The 15,000-nt window shown below is 37.8% G+C and overlaps 1 protein-coding gene across 4 annotated transcripts in view; it reads left to right on the top strand.

Moving 5' to 3' along the window:
- The window catches only part of LOC124954950 (homeobox protein homothorax), a 375,073-nt gene that overhangs the window by 31,196 nt on the left and 328,877 nt on the right, over positions 1-15,000 (top strand). For all 4 annotated transcript variants that reach the window (XM_047508640.1, XM_047508642.1, XM_047508641.1 and 1 more), the window contains exon 5: positions 10,410-10,460. In XM_047508640.1, the coding sequence (XP_047364596.1) occupies positions 10,410-10,460 (51 nt within the window). The remainder of the gene's footprint in view (positions 1-10,409; positions 10,461-15,000) is intronic.

Genomic DNA, 15,000 nt, shown 5'->3' on the forward strand with positions numbered 1-15,000 from the left:
GCAAAATTCGTCGTGAATAAATGCGTAGGGCAGTACGGGCTTTAAATGTCTTCAAAGTTTTTCTTTCACCGAAGGATTCTAAAGGGACGATTCACATGAAAGGGCTCGAAGTGCCAGAAAATTCGTAGCAGCTGCGTGCTACGGTTGTATATAAAGGCCGGAAAAACTCATCGATAGAGAAGGGACGAAAACTCTCACCGATCCCTTTTCTCTCTTTCTCTTTCTCTCATATACTCGTCATACCAGGAATTTCTCTACCATTACTATTATTTATCTATCGTTATAAGTTCGATAAATATATTCAATTCGTGTTTATATTTTTCTAACGTTTATTTGCTATTTATATGTTATGTTAATCTATCCTAAAAGGATATTATCGAGCGAATGATTTTTATATTAATATTAATATGTAACTTAAGTACATGTATATATATAAACGATTTATATATATATATATATATATATATATATATATGTACTTAAGTTGGATGAAGCGACGATACAAGAAAGGATGTTTCTAAGGGTTGCGTCTTAGGTTTTAAGAAGAAAAAGAAGAAGGAAAAGAAGAAGAAAGAGAAATTGTTAAAAATAGAAATACAACGTGGGAAAGTGTAGATAATATAAGGGCACGTTCAACTTTTTAAGAAAAACTAAGACGCAATAAGAGACTTCTAGATTTAAGTAAAACGTACACACTTCGCTCGTATTTCCTTTCCTGGAAGGTCAAGGGCTCTTCTCTTCTCAGGTTAGAAAAAGAAAAAGAAAAAGAAAAAAAAAAAAAAAAAAAGAAAAAAAAAGACAAAAAAAGGACTGCTTGCGGACCATACGAAAACCAAAGAAACTACCCGAAAAACTGTTCGCTTTTCGAAAATACTCCAGGGTGGTTTTTCCTTGGTATTCAAGATCTTATCGCATGCGGCCACAAACGACGTTTCCTCTTTTCTCTAATTCCTCTACAAATTTATTACGTCTACAAGTTCTAAGCAACTACTCGTAACCATTCTTTATTTTTTTCTTCTTCTTTTCTTTTCATTGTTCTTTTTTTTTTTCTTGTTTTGTTTATTTATGTTCTTTTTTTTCCTTGTAGATACTCGTAGATTTCGATTAAAGTACGCGTACGCGTCATTTTTCTTTTCACCTTCTCCTTCCTTAATTTTCTTTCTTCTTCTTTCCCCTCCCCCCCTTATTTTTTATTTATTTCATTTTATTTTCTAAAGAACGAAACTACCGTTACGTTCTTTTCATCGTTTCATCAAAACGTTGTCTCGTCGTATTTTTTGTTTTTCTATGTAAAATAAAAAAAAAAAAAATATATATATATATATATATGCATATATATAACATTGTTAAAGTTAGCTACGTTAACAGATAATGTACACAACATCGTATAACATTTCTATATACGCATATACACTAGCATTGACATAGACGTGCGATCGTACACGCAAGAATATACTCGATGAGGACACTCGAGATGACACCTCGTGGGCGTACAAAACGATGGCCCGGCTTCTTCGTCGATGTCGTAAAGGAAACGAGGGACGAAAAGATGGCAGAGCAAGAGCAAGAGCATAAGGAGAAGGAGGTGAAGGTAGAGGAGGAGGAGGAGGACGACGACGACGAGGAGGAGGAGGAGGAGGAGGAGGAGGAGGATAAAGTGGAAGAGGAGAAGAAGGAAGAAAGAGGAGGAGAAGAATAAGAAGCTTGGTCGTGGCTACGGAAGAGTGCAAAGCAAGCACGCTTTCCGTGCTCCTCCCCTCCTCTCTTCTATACCATAAGGAGAGGGACACATAGCTAAGAGAGAGAGAGAGAGAGAGAGAGGGAGAGAGAAAGAGAGAGCTCGCGATCGTTGCGAGAAGGCGAGCCTTCGCACACGCGCTTGAATAATATCCTCCATTAGCATAAGCGAGAAATGAGCCAATGAGATGCTAATTGCCGGTCTTGCGTTTGGAGAATAATTACTGCGGGCCACTTCGACTGGCCGTTGTCGTTGCAAGCTTCTCTCTCTCTCTCTCTCTCTCTCTCTATCTCTCTCTCTTACTCTCTCCCTTTCCTTCTCTTTCCTAATATATGATTTCTTTCCCATCATTTTCTTGCTGTTGTTTTCTTTTTTTTTTGTTCTTTTTTGTTCTTTTTTGTTTTTTTGTTCTTTTTTGTTTTTTGTTTTTTTTTTGATTATATTTTTTAAAGTAAACAAATCAAAATGACAATTTTCCGATACAATGTATACGTTCGTAATATGATTATGATATAATTCATTTTGTTTGTTTAATTGCCAACGATCAAGTAGTATAATTTTGGTATAAGATATATTTGATTTGTGATTTTTCTGATGATTAACAACGTGTCTTCTTTTTCTTTTTTCTGTTTTTTTTTATCTTTTTTTTTTTTTTTTTTTTTTTTTTTTTTTTTTTTTTTTTTTGATGCTCGAGAAATAATATAATAAGATAGGGATGATATTTTTCCAATCGACACATGGGCCGCACGTGAACTCGCGTCTTAACCAAATAGGATGCTGCCAGAATAAGAGCCATCGGAGATCTAAATAAAAGTTCGACGAAGCATATTAGAAAGACTAACTCGAGTTCGCCTGTTAGCTGCTATGGAAGATCCATGTAACGGTACCCGAGGAACCAAGGATACTCGATGCCTCCTTCACCAGCAAGGATCAAGAACGAAACCTTTATCCTCCTATATCGTTTATATCTTTTTCTTATTTTCTTGGATCGTCGAAAGAAAGCGCGCACGCGATTAGCCGCCGATGATCGTGCGTCTTCTCTCATGCCACGAATATTTCTCTCCTTTTTCTTCTTCTTCTTCTTTTTCTTTTTTTTTTTTTCCTTTTCTTCCTCTTTCACGAACGAACATGATAATCATTCGAATATCCTAATCGATATCGTCCTTCTTCGTTTATCAATGACTATTGTAGTTACTCGTTAATTTTATATACTTACATACACACGTACATTTTTATTTATATTTATATATATATATATATATGTATGCATGTATGTATGTATGTATATACTTGTACAATTTCTAAGTTTTTCATTGGGCTTGAATGTGTATAATGTATTTTTTTGTAATCGATAAGAGTACCTATTTCAGGCGGGATCAGAAGCGAAATAAGATATATCCGAATGATTTCGTGTAAGAATAAAAGAAGTTTTGAGTGGCCCGTTGAGCCTCGAAGAAATCGCGAAAGGATAGGAAGAAAGAAGAAGGTATAGCGAATGTGTAAAGTATAATGTAACGCGCTGAGGGACTGACGAACGCACCGCACCGTCGCCACTCCGGTGGTCCATAGGGAATTCTTTGTGGACGAATGCGAGGATTCGCGCTGCTTCCTTTTCTTTTTATTATCTCTTCTTTTCTCTCTTTCTCTCTCTCTCTCTCTCTCTCTCTTTCTTTCTTTCTTAACATCTTCGAATTCTCTCTTTTCCTTCCTCTTTCTTTTTTCTCTCTCTTTTTTTTCTTCTTTTCTTTTTTTTTTTTTTTTTTTTGCCTTTCATTATTATATGTACCATAATAATATTCTACAAGTTTACGAAGAAAAACATTTATTCTTAATAGAATCGATTTATTTGAATTCAAAGATTATTCGAATCGATGATATCATCGAAATCCGATAGTAAAAGATAATTAAAAACATATTTATATAGAATATCACATAACTACTTACTTACTTACTTACTTAACTATCTACGTCTTCTTCCTTTACGTTAATTACTTACCTGTGTCATCATAATTGATCGATTAAAAAGACATACTTCGTCCGGTATTTATCGATACCGTTATAGAAAATTGACAAGGCTATTATCGATCGATAGTAGAAAAAACAACTTGCATAGGAATGCATTAGCAATTTCTAGTTTGAAGGGAGAGAGACGAACAGAGAGAAAGAGAGAGAGAGAGAGAGAGAGAGAGAGAGAGAGAGAGAGAGAGGTTTCAGATCGGAAGTAAAATAATTGCCGACACTTATATTTTTTCTCTTCTTTTTTCCTTTTTCCTTTTTTCCCTCATCATATCGTGTCAGGATCGTAGTTTGTACTTGTCTTGCTTCACTCTTCGTATATACGTAGCTTTATATCGTCCCCGAGCGTGACATCGAGAAAAAGGAAAGAACATACTCGTAGCTCGTCACGTTCCATCTCTTTCTATCTCTCTCTTTCCCTCCTTCCCTCCCTCTCTCTTGCTCTTTGCCTTTTTAGAAGTTGGCACACGGCGCTCGTTAAGACGTTTACGTCGCCAAAATATTCGTAAAAATGCAGCTGCAGTTAAAGAGCGACGTCACATACCTATACACGTATATACATATATATATATATATATATATATATGTGTGTATGTATATACGTCTTCGTTCTCTTGGTCTTCTTTATGCACGCAGCTTTTATGATCCGTCTGCATACCTACGAGAATTTTCGTCTTTCTTTTTTTGCATTTTTTTCCTTTTTCTTATTCTTTTTCTTTTTTTCTTCCTTTCTTACCTTCTTTTTTCTTACCATTACGTTTGGCATATAACAGATACGTCACGTTTACTCGTTATCGTTGTTATTCATAATTTTATATATTTTTTAATACTTGGTTCGTACCAAGTCGTAGATACGTACATACATATACACACACACACACACACACATACATATATATATATAGTATACACTGATACATCGTTCTCTAATCGTAGCTTTTATAAGAATAATTTTTTTTCTAAGTGCGTGGGTCTTTGAACGAGAGATAGAGATAGAGATAGAGATAGAGATAGAGATAGAGATAGAGAGAAAGAGAGAAAGAGAGAAAGAGAGAGAGAGAGAGAGAGAGAGCTAGAGCTCGGAGTGTTTGCCGGTGACAAGTATTCCGCTGTTTAACAATATTTAAATATTGTCGCCTGGAGTGGCTGCGCATACCCGGTGCGTCGTAGATAAACCGTCCCTTGCTTGCACAGTGCTCTTGGGCTACCGTATATCGCCGGCATTCTTCACCATCTCTCTTATGCGTGTGTACACATACACACACACACACACACACACACATACATGTAGATATACATAGATATACACAGATACAGATACAAGGAACGTGGTTGGTTGATGACGTTCGTCATCTACGTCGGGAAGAATAATGTTTAGACGTAACGTGGAAAGCGAAAAGATGATTTTCCTTCCTTCCTTCCTTCCTTTTTGTTTTTCACAAGAAGAAGAAGAAGAAGAAGAAGACGATGACGAGGACGAAGGAAAATAGGAAAGAAGAAAAATAACAAAAAAAAAAAAAAAAGAAAAAGAAAAGAAAGAAACGTGAAAGAAGAAAAATGTTAAATCATTCAAATCTCATTGATCGTATAGATACCTAATACGTAGATTCATAAGGTGGATTTAGATAAGATAGATAAACAAGCGATAGACCCAAAGAGAATATTCATTGAAGTAGTTACTTTCTCTGTCTTTTTTCTTTTTTCTTTTTTTTATCATTTCATTATTTTTCTTCTTCTTCTTTTTCTTCTTTTTCTTCTTCTTTAATAGCCGTCGAGTCGTCGTATATTACTATTATAATTGGCGTTAATCCTGCAAAATAATTACCGAGTGGAAGGAACTTAACTCATAGGTGACGCGTAAAAAGAGGAAGTATCGGAACACCTTTGGATAGTTAATGCGATCGTCAACGAGATAAAAAAAAAAAAAAGTTAAGAGCAACGTAACTATGGAACGTACGATAGAATTAATTATACCTATATAAGAAATCTAATATAGGATAAAATCGCGATATAAAAGAGATATATACTTGGATGTCTCTTCCTTCTTAGTTATTTTGTTTTTCTTGTCTTTTTTCCTTTTTCCTCTCTCTCTCTCTCTCTCCCTCCCTCTCTCTCTCTTTCGTCTTTTCCATTTAACTTCGTCGATTTCTACGTATACGTAGATACGTAAGTTACGTTTAATAGCGAACGGGTGCGATAATGAAGCGATCGGGTGTCGGCCATCGGGCAAATTAGCAGCTTCGAAGAATGTTTTCGCGGGGGGTAATGGTATGTTGGTATTGGTGTTGGCGTTGGTGTTGGATATGGCATGAAAGGAGCAAAGAAGAGCGGAGAAACATAGAGAGACCGAGAGAAAGACAGAGTCAGAGATACACATACAAAGAGAGAGAGAGAGAGAGAGAGAGAGAGAGAGAGAGAGAGAGAGAACGCTCGTAAATCAGCGAACATCGATAAGAGTCGTCGCGTCGTCCGCACGATGTCCCTCGTTAATAATTGATACAATTAACGGCCATTCATTAGAGACTCGCGAGACTCTCCGTTGTACACGTACCTACATGCATACGTCGTATTCTCTCATACATATATACATACATACGTATCTACATTTATAAACAAGTATATGTACAGTATACATATACACGTAAACACGTTGGTAGGGGAAGAATAACGCGCGAAACGATTTACATCCACTCAATGTTTCGCGCGCTTGTTTTCTCCGATCTACGCCGTTTCGGGGTCTGCCTTTTATTCGCGACAGATAGTCGATATCGTCGACAGTTTTTCTTTTTCCTCGACATTTCTCTTTACCGAACGAGTTCGAGTTCTACCAACAACGCTAATGACCGACGCGATCGCGCGAACTTGATGTTGTTTAGTCTACGTTCTCTCTCTCTCTCTCTCTCTCTCTCTCTCTCTCTCTTTCTACCTTTCTCCTTCTCTTTCTCTATCTATCTATCTATCTCGCTCATTCACTCTCTTTCTTTCCTAAACTCAACATTATTTTTTCTCTCTCTCTCTTTCTCTCTCTCTCTCTTTCTGTTTCTTCTTTTTCTCTCTTTTTCTTTTTTCTTCTTCTTCTTACTTTTTTCTTTTTTCCTTTTTTTTTCTTTTTTTGTTACCATCCAATTAGCGAGCACGTCGAGGTTTATCGCGACGTCTGATTTATCGAATATTTTCTATGATTTATCCCCGCGACGAGGTATCGTTTTTCTTTAGCCGTAGGGAAAATCGCGGCGAGAGCAATGAATAGTAAAGCAATAGTAGATTATTTCATTTCGAGTTTTTCGTAAATAGCGATAATTCCTTCGACGATGGACGACACGCGCGCGAAGGAATATTTCCGAATGATAATATTGATAAAGAAAACGAGAGCAAGAGCGAGAGAGAGAGGGGGAGAAAAAAAGAGTATACCTATCGCATGTAAGTGCTGTATTATTAATTAACGTAGTCGAGAAGTTAAAGCAAGTTAAAGGATAAAAGAAAAGAAAAGGAAAAGAAAATAAGAATCGTGCGATACGAAGGAGAGAGAGAGAGAGAGAAAAAGAGAGAGAGAAAAAGAGGGAGGGAATGTTTAAGAGAGAAAAGCGTAATAGCTTCATAAAATCTTAATGAATATTTATAAACGCATTGAATACATCGTTATCGATACGAAAAATTCGATTAATTGCTTAGCAATATCGTACTATCACAAATTTTCATACGATCGAAATACGTTCTCTACGTTAATTTCTTTTATGCTTTTTTTACCCTGTCATGTTTTTTTTTTCTTTTTTTTCTTTTTTTTCTTATTTACATTACACCGATAATATCCCATCCTATCTATGACTTTATAAAATGAAATGAAAAAGAGAAGAAAGAAAGAAAGAAGAAGAAGATGAAGAAGGAGAAGAAGAAGGAGAAGAAGAGGAAAAAAAAGAAGAGAGAAGAAAGAAGCGTGAAAAATTATTGTCGATTCCTGTTCCGACAAAGGATATTGTATGGAGAGGCGCGAAAAGTATGGTTCGAAGGGAGGGAATAGAGGGAAGATAAAAGAGAAAAAGAGAGAGAGAGAGAGAGAGAGAGAGAGACGTTCATTTACGCGCGTACGTGCACCTCACATAGATATCTTGCGCATGCCTCAAATAGCGGTGAGTGCAACGGGCGAGTGCAGCGAGCTTCACGCTGCGTTGCGTTTCACCGAGCGCAGATAGACGGAAAGAACGTCTTGCACTTGAATAAGAAGAAAAAGAAGAGAGAAGGGAAGAGAGAGAGAGAGAGAAAGAGAGAGAGAGAGAGAGAGTGTGTGTGTGTGTACGTGGTTGTACGTGAATGTGTATGCATGCATGTGTATATATCTAAGAAGGATAGAAAAGGAGAGAAAAGTGAGGGCGTCTCGCTTCCGCCGAGTCCTCCATGTCGGAGATGGCTTATAAATAACACCATCTCTGCGCTTCTTCCTGCGTTTTGTCAGTTTTTCTTCGGCATCCTCTTCTTCCTTCTCTCTCTTTCTCTCTCTCTCTCTCTTTATCTTCATCTTCTTCATCTTCTTCTTCTTCTTCTTCTTCTTCTTCTTCTTCTTCTTCTTCTCCTGCTTATCCTCAGGCTCCTCTTCTTCGTCTTCTTCGAGATTCTCGTCTGCGTGCAACGCAAGCCTAATTAATACAGCGCGATGAACGATCGTGGCAAAACCTTCGAAATGATCGTGTGTGTGCGTTAGAGAAAAAGAGAGAGTGAGAGAAAGAGAGAATGAGAGTAAGGGATAGAAAGAGAGAGAGAGAGAAAACGTATGTAGATACACACGTTCACCCACGCGAGAATTCGGAACGAGAGATGAGTGCTTAGCGTATTTTTGTGTGTCTGTATGTGTGTGTGTGTGTGTGTGTGTGTGTATGCGGTTGGATATAGAGAAGACATTGTCCGAGGAGAGACTGAGTCGAGAATCGACTACTTCTCGCACGATCTCGTTCAGAAAACCACCCGGGAGTTTCGTTACCGATATCATCTTCTCTCTCTCTCTCTCTCTCTCTCTCTCTCTCTCTCTCTCTTTCTCTCTCGTACTCTTCGTTTTTATATTTCTTTCCTTTTTTTACTTCTTTTGCATATCCTGAATCGCCGATGAAGAGTTCCGAGAGTGTCGAGATGGAGTATAATTTTTTAAGGGTGGTTCGCCATTATCGTTACATATATATTAATACATACGCATGCATATATGTATGCATGTATATATAGGTGTATATGAAAGGATGAGTCATGTAAAAAAAAAAAAATTGTTTTTTTTCTCTCTGGTTTTTTTTTCTTTTTTTTTTTTTTTTTTTTTTACATTCTCATTAGTTAGACTTCCGAAAGGCAAATCGAAGATTGGATCGGGGAACGAAAATATCGATATGGGAGAGATGTTAATGAAATTCCGAGTTTGAATATACTATGAAAAAGAGAGGTACGAGCAACGAGATAAGTGTGGTGAGATTCGAAGGAAGAGTCCATTGGTGGCATATCGAAGAAGAAGACAAAGAAGAAGAAGAAGAAGAAGAAAAACAAAAGAAGAAGAAGATGAAAAATAAGAGTTGCAAATAATTTTCGTAGAGTCACCATTATCCGTGCTGAGGACTCATCGTGCTTTTCTCTCTCTCTCTCTCTCTCTCTCTCTCTCTCTTTCTATCTCTCTGTGTTTCTCTTTCTACACGTTATCGCCCGCGCAGAATCATAATGGGCCATAATTGCATAAATATAATGTTAATTAACAATTAAGATTGCCGCTTTGCCTAATTGAATCGGCGCTTCTGCGAGCTCAGAGGGGACATCGCTTTACGAACGTATAGTCCTTTCTTGCTTTCTCTCTCTCTCTCTCTCTCTCTCTCTCTCTCTCTTTCTCTCTCATGAACACACACATTCGTTTTATTTCAAGACAGAAAGACAGAGAAAAAGAGATAGAGAGAGAGAGAAAGAGAGATAGAGAGAGGAACAGAGATAGAGAACGACGATGGTGGTTTAAGCGGTACGGCGTATCGAAAAATTATGCGAATGGTCTTTCTGCGTATGCACTTTCGATAGCTCGTCGAATCGGAGCCGGAAGACCGGCCTCGTTCTCTTTCTCTCTTTTGAGGTTATTTTTCGATTGGTATATCGGAGAGTAAAAAAAGAAAAAGACGACAGAGAGAGAGAGAGAGAGAGAGAGACAGCGGGAAAGAAGAGAAAAATAAATAAATAAAAGAAAAAATAAAGGAAAAGAAGAGAGAAGAGGAACATTTTTGGAAAGCTTTCATTGGTTTTTATTATCCAACTCGTTTGAGAAGAATTAATGCGATAATATTATGAAGTTATTACATCGTCGAGTAAATGGCCTTCTCTTGTTTCTACATCTTCACCCTTACGCGTTCTCCATTCTTTCTTTGAGTTCTTTCCATCTCTCTCTCTTCTCTCTCTCTCTCTTTTTTCTCTTTCATTCTCTTTGCGATATCGACGAAACTCACAAATGGAATTTAGTAACGCAATTAGCGTATACCCGAGGATACAGTAATAATTAATTCACGTTAATCGACTCTCTGCTTCGTTCGAGAATATACCTATCTACCTACCTACCTACCTACCCACCTACTTGCGTACAAAAATAAAAATTCTTTCTTAAAAATATCCATTTCACATTAACCAAATGTTCTTTTTCTTTTTTTACTTTCAGATGGTTCAAGCGATTCAGGTCCTTCGATTTCACCTCCTCGAACTTGAAAAGGTAAGCTCGTAATAACGATTTAAATTAGATTATAATATGATCTCCTTTTCTCACTTTTTTTTTTTTCTTCTTCTTCCTTTTCTCTTTTAATCGCAATTTTTTTCTCCCCTTTTTTTTTCACTTTAATCAGACACTTCGTATTTATTAAATTAATTCGATAAAAAGAGAGAGTGAGAAAGAGAGAACTCGTACCTATTCTGTTATATCTTCTCTCTCTCTCTCTCTCTTTCTCTTACTTTCTCGTCATCGTCATTCTCGTCCTTCTCCTTCTACTGAAGACTATCTTAATCGAACGACGATCGATAAGTCGATAAACGTTCGTGGAAGAACGTCCGACGCATACGTATCAAAAGTTTTCGGTCGCGTAGATGCCTATGCGGTCCCGCGCTTTTTTTGCGACCGTATTTTATCATACAAAATAGCCGGACATCCATCGCATTTCCATCGAAATGGCAGCTGACGTGGCGGCCATTGGTTCTGCTCGAGAGGTGGCCCTCGCGCGCGCGTGCACACACTCTCTCTCTCTCTCTCTCTCTCTCTCTCTCTCCACTCTCTTTCCCTCTCCCTCTTTCTCCTTTCCTCCATCTCCTCCATCTCCTCCTCCTCCTCCTCCTTCTCCTCCTTCTCCTTCTCCTCCTCTTCCTCCTAGTCTTTACCGCTCAGCTTAGCTCGATCGTGCAATTTTATAGCAATTTTATAGCAATTTTCCTCATTCGAGATGATTACATTATTGTGAAAAATGATATACCTACATATCTATGTATGCATGATAGCTGTCCAATCGTACGGTTAGCCACGGTTATCGAAGAGACTTAGGATGGTATTCGTTGAAATGACGTCAATTCGATTTTAAAATTGAATTGACGTCATTTCAATGCTCGCACGTTTATATCGACTAACCCTTGCTATCTATACAATATAATCATCCTTTTGTTAATTTTCGTTTCTTTCGTCAGAAGTTAAAAAGATTTCAATCGGCGTTTTATTTATTTCTTTTTTTTATACTTGTCGATTATTACATATCGATCGTAGTAAAAAATTTTATATCCTTTTAAATATATCGTCAAGTGTCGTTAGAAAACGTAATATATTTCTTTTCTTTCTTACGTTAATGAATGGAAAAAGATAATTAAATTATCCTGTATCCTTGTACCTTTGTACAACGTATTATACGACGTAAAAGAAAAAACAACGATGATAATTAATTCCCAAGAAATGGATATGAAATACGGAATTTTATTGGACGATTTTTTACGAGCGATTAAGAACGTACGAACGTATTTGACGAGGACACGCGTCACGCGTGGCTGCGAAATATCGGACAGTAAAAGAAGATTGAAACGTTTCTGTTACCCAGGAGAAACTCGAAGTCGAGCTGAGCGATCGAGGTTGAGCGGAATGCAGCAAACGCGAGATGGAGAGGATTCCATAAATATCTGCGTTCAAAGTAAAGAGAGAAGGAGAGAGAGAGAGAGAGAGAGAGAGAGAGAGAGAGAGAGAGAGAGAGAGAGAGAGAGAGAGAGAGAGAGATAGATAGATAGATAGATAGATAAAGAGAGAGAGAGAGAGAGAGAGAGAGAGAGAGAGGGCGTGAGGCTGGAAGAAAAGGAGTAGAGAGAGGAGACCAATCGGGATGAGAGGCATGGTAGCCCGCGGTGCTGAGCCTCGTGCATTTAACATTTTCGAACCAATCGTGTATTAGCATAATTACGTTTTGCTGGAGCCCGGTGCGTGGAAGGAAGGGCCAGACGGGCCTCACATACACACGTATCCCTCTTTATCTCTCTTCGTCATTCTTTCTCTCTGTCTTTTTCTCTCTCGCACACTCCTGCACTCCTGAGTACTTGAGCACCTCGAGCCTATCTCGTTCCTCGTCTTTTCCAAAGCTCGGTACATTCTGCCTCCTTCTTTTCCACTTTTCGTCTCACTCTCTCTCTCTCTCTCTCTTTCTCTCTCTCTCTCTCTCTCTCTTTCTCTCTCTCTCTTTATATCTATCTATTTATCTATCTATATATCTGTCTATCTATCTATCTATCTTTTTCTTTCTTTTACTCTTTTACTTGCTCCCTTCCTCTTGAACTCTGGGCCAGCGGCGGGGACAGCCGGCATATATGCACACACCGTCACTGGTTAGAGAGCGGTAAATTTCTTATGGTGTATTATGGCGCGGAGTGCATACCAACGGGATTCGTACGGGTAGAAACGCGCGGACGTGCTACGGAAAACTGGTTCCAACCTATACGAGGACACCTCTATTCTTTCTTTCAAGAGAGAATGAAAGAGAGAGAGAGAGAGAGAGAGAGAGAGAGAGAGAGAGAAAGAGAGTGAGAGAGAGAGAGAGAGATTATCCTGTTCCATTTGGATGTTTCTTCGCAAATTTATTTATTTTCTTGTATGAGATTAAAACACGTAGATAATAGATCATTGTATTAAGTATTAAGATCAGGATAATTTATGGTAAAAATCAAAAAAAAAAAAAAAAAAAAAAAAAAAAGAAAAAAAATTACTCGAATATCGATCGAGGAATAAATCTTGAACGTTTTACATATTTTTATCTTGTTGATGAGAGAAGAGAAAAAGTATTGGGACACCCGGTATATAGGTAGCCTGTGCGTGCCGTAAGGGGTGGTCAGATTGTGAATCGGTCCGCGAGAGGGACCGAGACAGACACCCCGAAACCTTCATTACCTTTGGCTTCAAAGGAGCCCATTGTGCCGTAAATGGGGTTCCCTGCTTTCCTTCTTCTTTTTTCCTTTTCTTTCTTTTTTTCTTTCTTTTTTCTTTCTTTCTTTCTTCCTTCCTTACTTCCTTCCTTTCTTTCTTTCTTTCTTTCTTTCTTTCTTTCTTTCTTTCTTTCTTTCTTTCTTTCTTTCTTTCTTCGTACGTACCCCGCACGGATCTGTTTCATTCTTCGGCGTTTGCCTTTTCGAGAGTCCACGAAGAGTGGAAATATAGTGGAAGTGGAGGAGAAGGAGGAGGAGAAGGAAAAAGAGTTGACTTGTTTGGCTTGACATAAATTTTCGTGTAATTTCGATGTCAAATAAAAAAAAAAAAAAAAAGAAAAGGAAAAAAAATGCAGAAAAGAATTTCGAAATTTGCCTTTTTCTTCTTCTTCTTCTTCTTTTTCTTCTACGTTTAATTATTATTATTAGATGGTCGAGAAAGAAGCTAAAGGTGTTCTCTAAGTCTATATAGAGATGCTCGCTTTTCCTTTACTTTCGCGTTAAAGCGTTACCGTGTACACGGCAGCATCCCTCTTTTCGTACCTTCGGGCCTTGTTAAATCGTCCATAAAATGAGAATAATCTCGAGTTACAGGCGACAGCATCTTCCTTCTCGTCCTCATACTCAAAACGTCGTTCTCGTTGTCGTCGTCGTCGTCGTCGTCGTCGTCTTTCGAATATTCTACGGCCATTGATTTTTTCTTTTTTTTTTTTCCCTTTCACGTAATGCAACTTCGCTCTATGTAGATATTTTATTATCTATGTTTTAAAGTTGATATTATTTGTTGACAATGAGAACTTCTCTCGGATGGTATAATGGTATGCGATAAAATATGCCTTTGCTTGATATCTCGTAAAGATTGTTCAGCCTCTCTCTCTCTCTTTCTCTTTTTTCTCTCTCTCCCTCCCTCTCTCTCTCTCTCTCTCTCTCTTTCTTGAATGTTTGAGTTCTATATAACAAGAGAGCATATGAACCTTTTGCTCGTTCGATCTTCGAAGAAGAAGAAGAAAGAGAAGAAGATAAAGAAGAAGAAAAAGAAGAGAAAGAAGAAGAAGAAGAAGATGAAGAAGAAGAAGAAGAAGAAGAAGAAGAAGAGGGATACGCTCGAATGCGAGTCGAGTGTTCCGTGTCGTCGGGGACCTCTTGGATCCTATGTCGAGCGGGGTGAGATCATGGTCTGCGGTGTAGGATAACGTCGTGACTCAAAGGGCCGATAGTTCGCAAGAGGACGGAAAAGAAAAAGAAAAAGGAAAAAAAAAAAGAGAAAAAAGAAGAAAGAGAGAGAGAGAGAGAGAGAGAAGACGAAGACGAAGAAGAAGAAGAAGAAGATGAAGAAGAAGAAGGAAAAAAAAGGACGTCATGCTTATGGGCATTCGTATCGTATGTTCCAGATCATAACCGAACGAGCGCGCGCGTTCGCTCGCTCGCTCGTTCGTTCGATCGCGTGGATCGTCGTCGTCGATGCAATAATATGACTTTCAGGCTGGTCACACCGCACGCCGCCGTTAAAATACGATATTTCGCGGTGATCGGAATAGGAGAGACCCACTGAGACCTTCCTTTGGTATTAGACCTTCAACGGTGTATCTCATTGTGAAATCCAATTTTCAGACTTAACGTCGGACGTGATTATATTACTATGTTAATCGAATAAAAAAAAAATATATATATATATGTATATGTATTTTTTATTTTTTTTTTTTTTGTTTGAAGGATATTTTAGAAAAGAAAGACATTTTTATTATTATTAATATTATAATAATAATGATAATAATAATAATAATAATAATAATAATAATAGTAATAATATAATTGAT

Source organism: Vespa velutina, chromosome 16, assembly GCF_912470025.1.
Source record: "Vespa velutina chromosome 16, iVesVel2.1, whole genome shotgun sequence".
Lineage (NCBI taxonomy): Eukaryota > Metazoa > Arthropoda > Insecta > Hymenoptera > Vespidae > Vespa > Vespa velutina.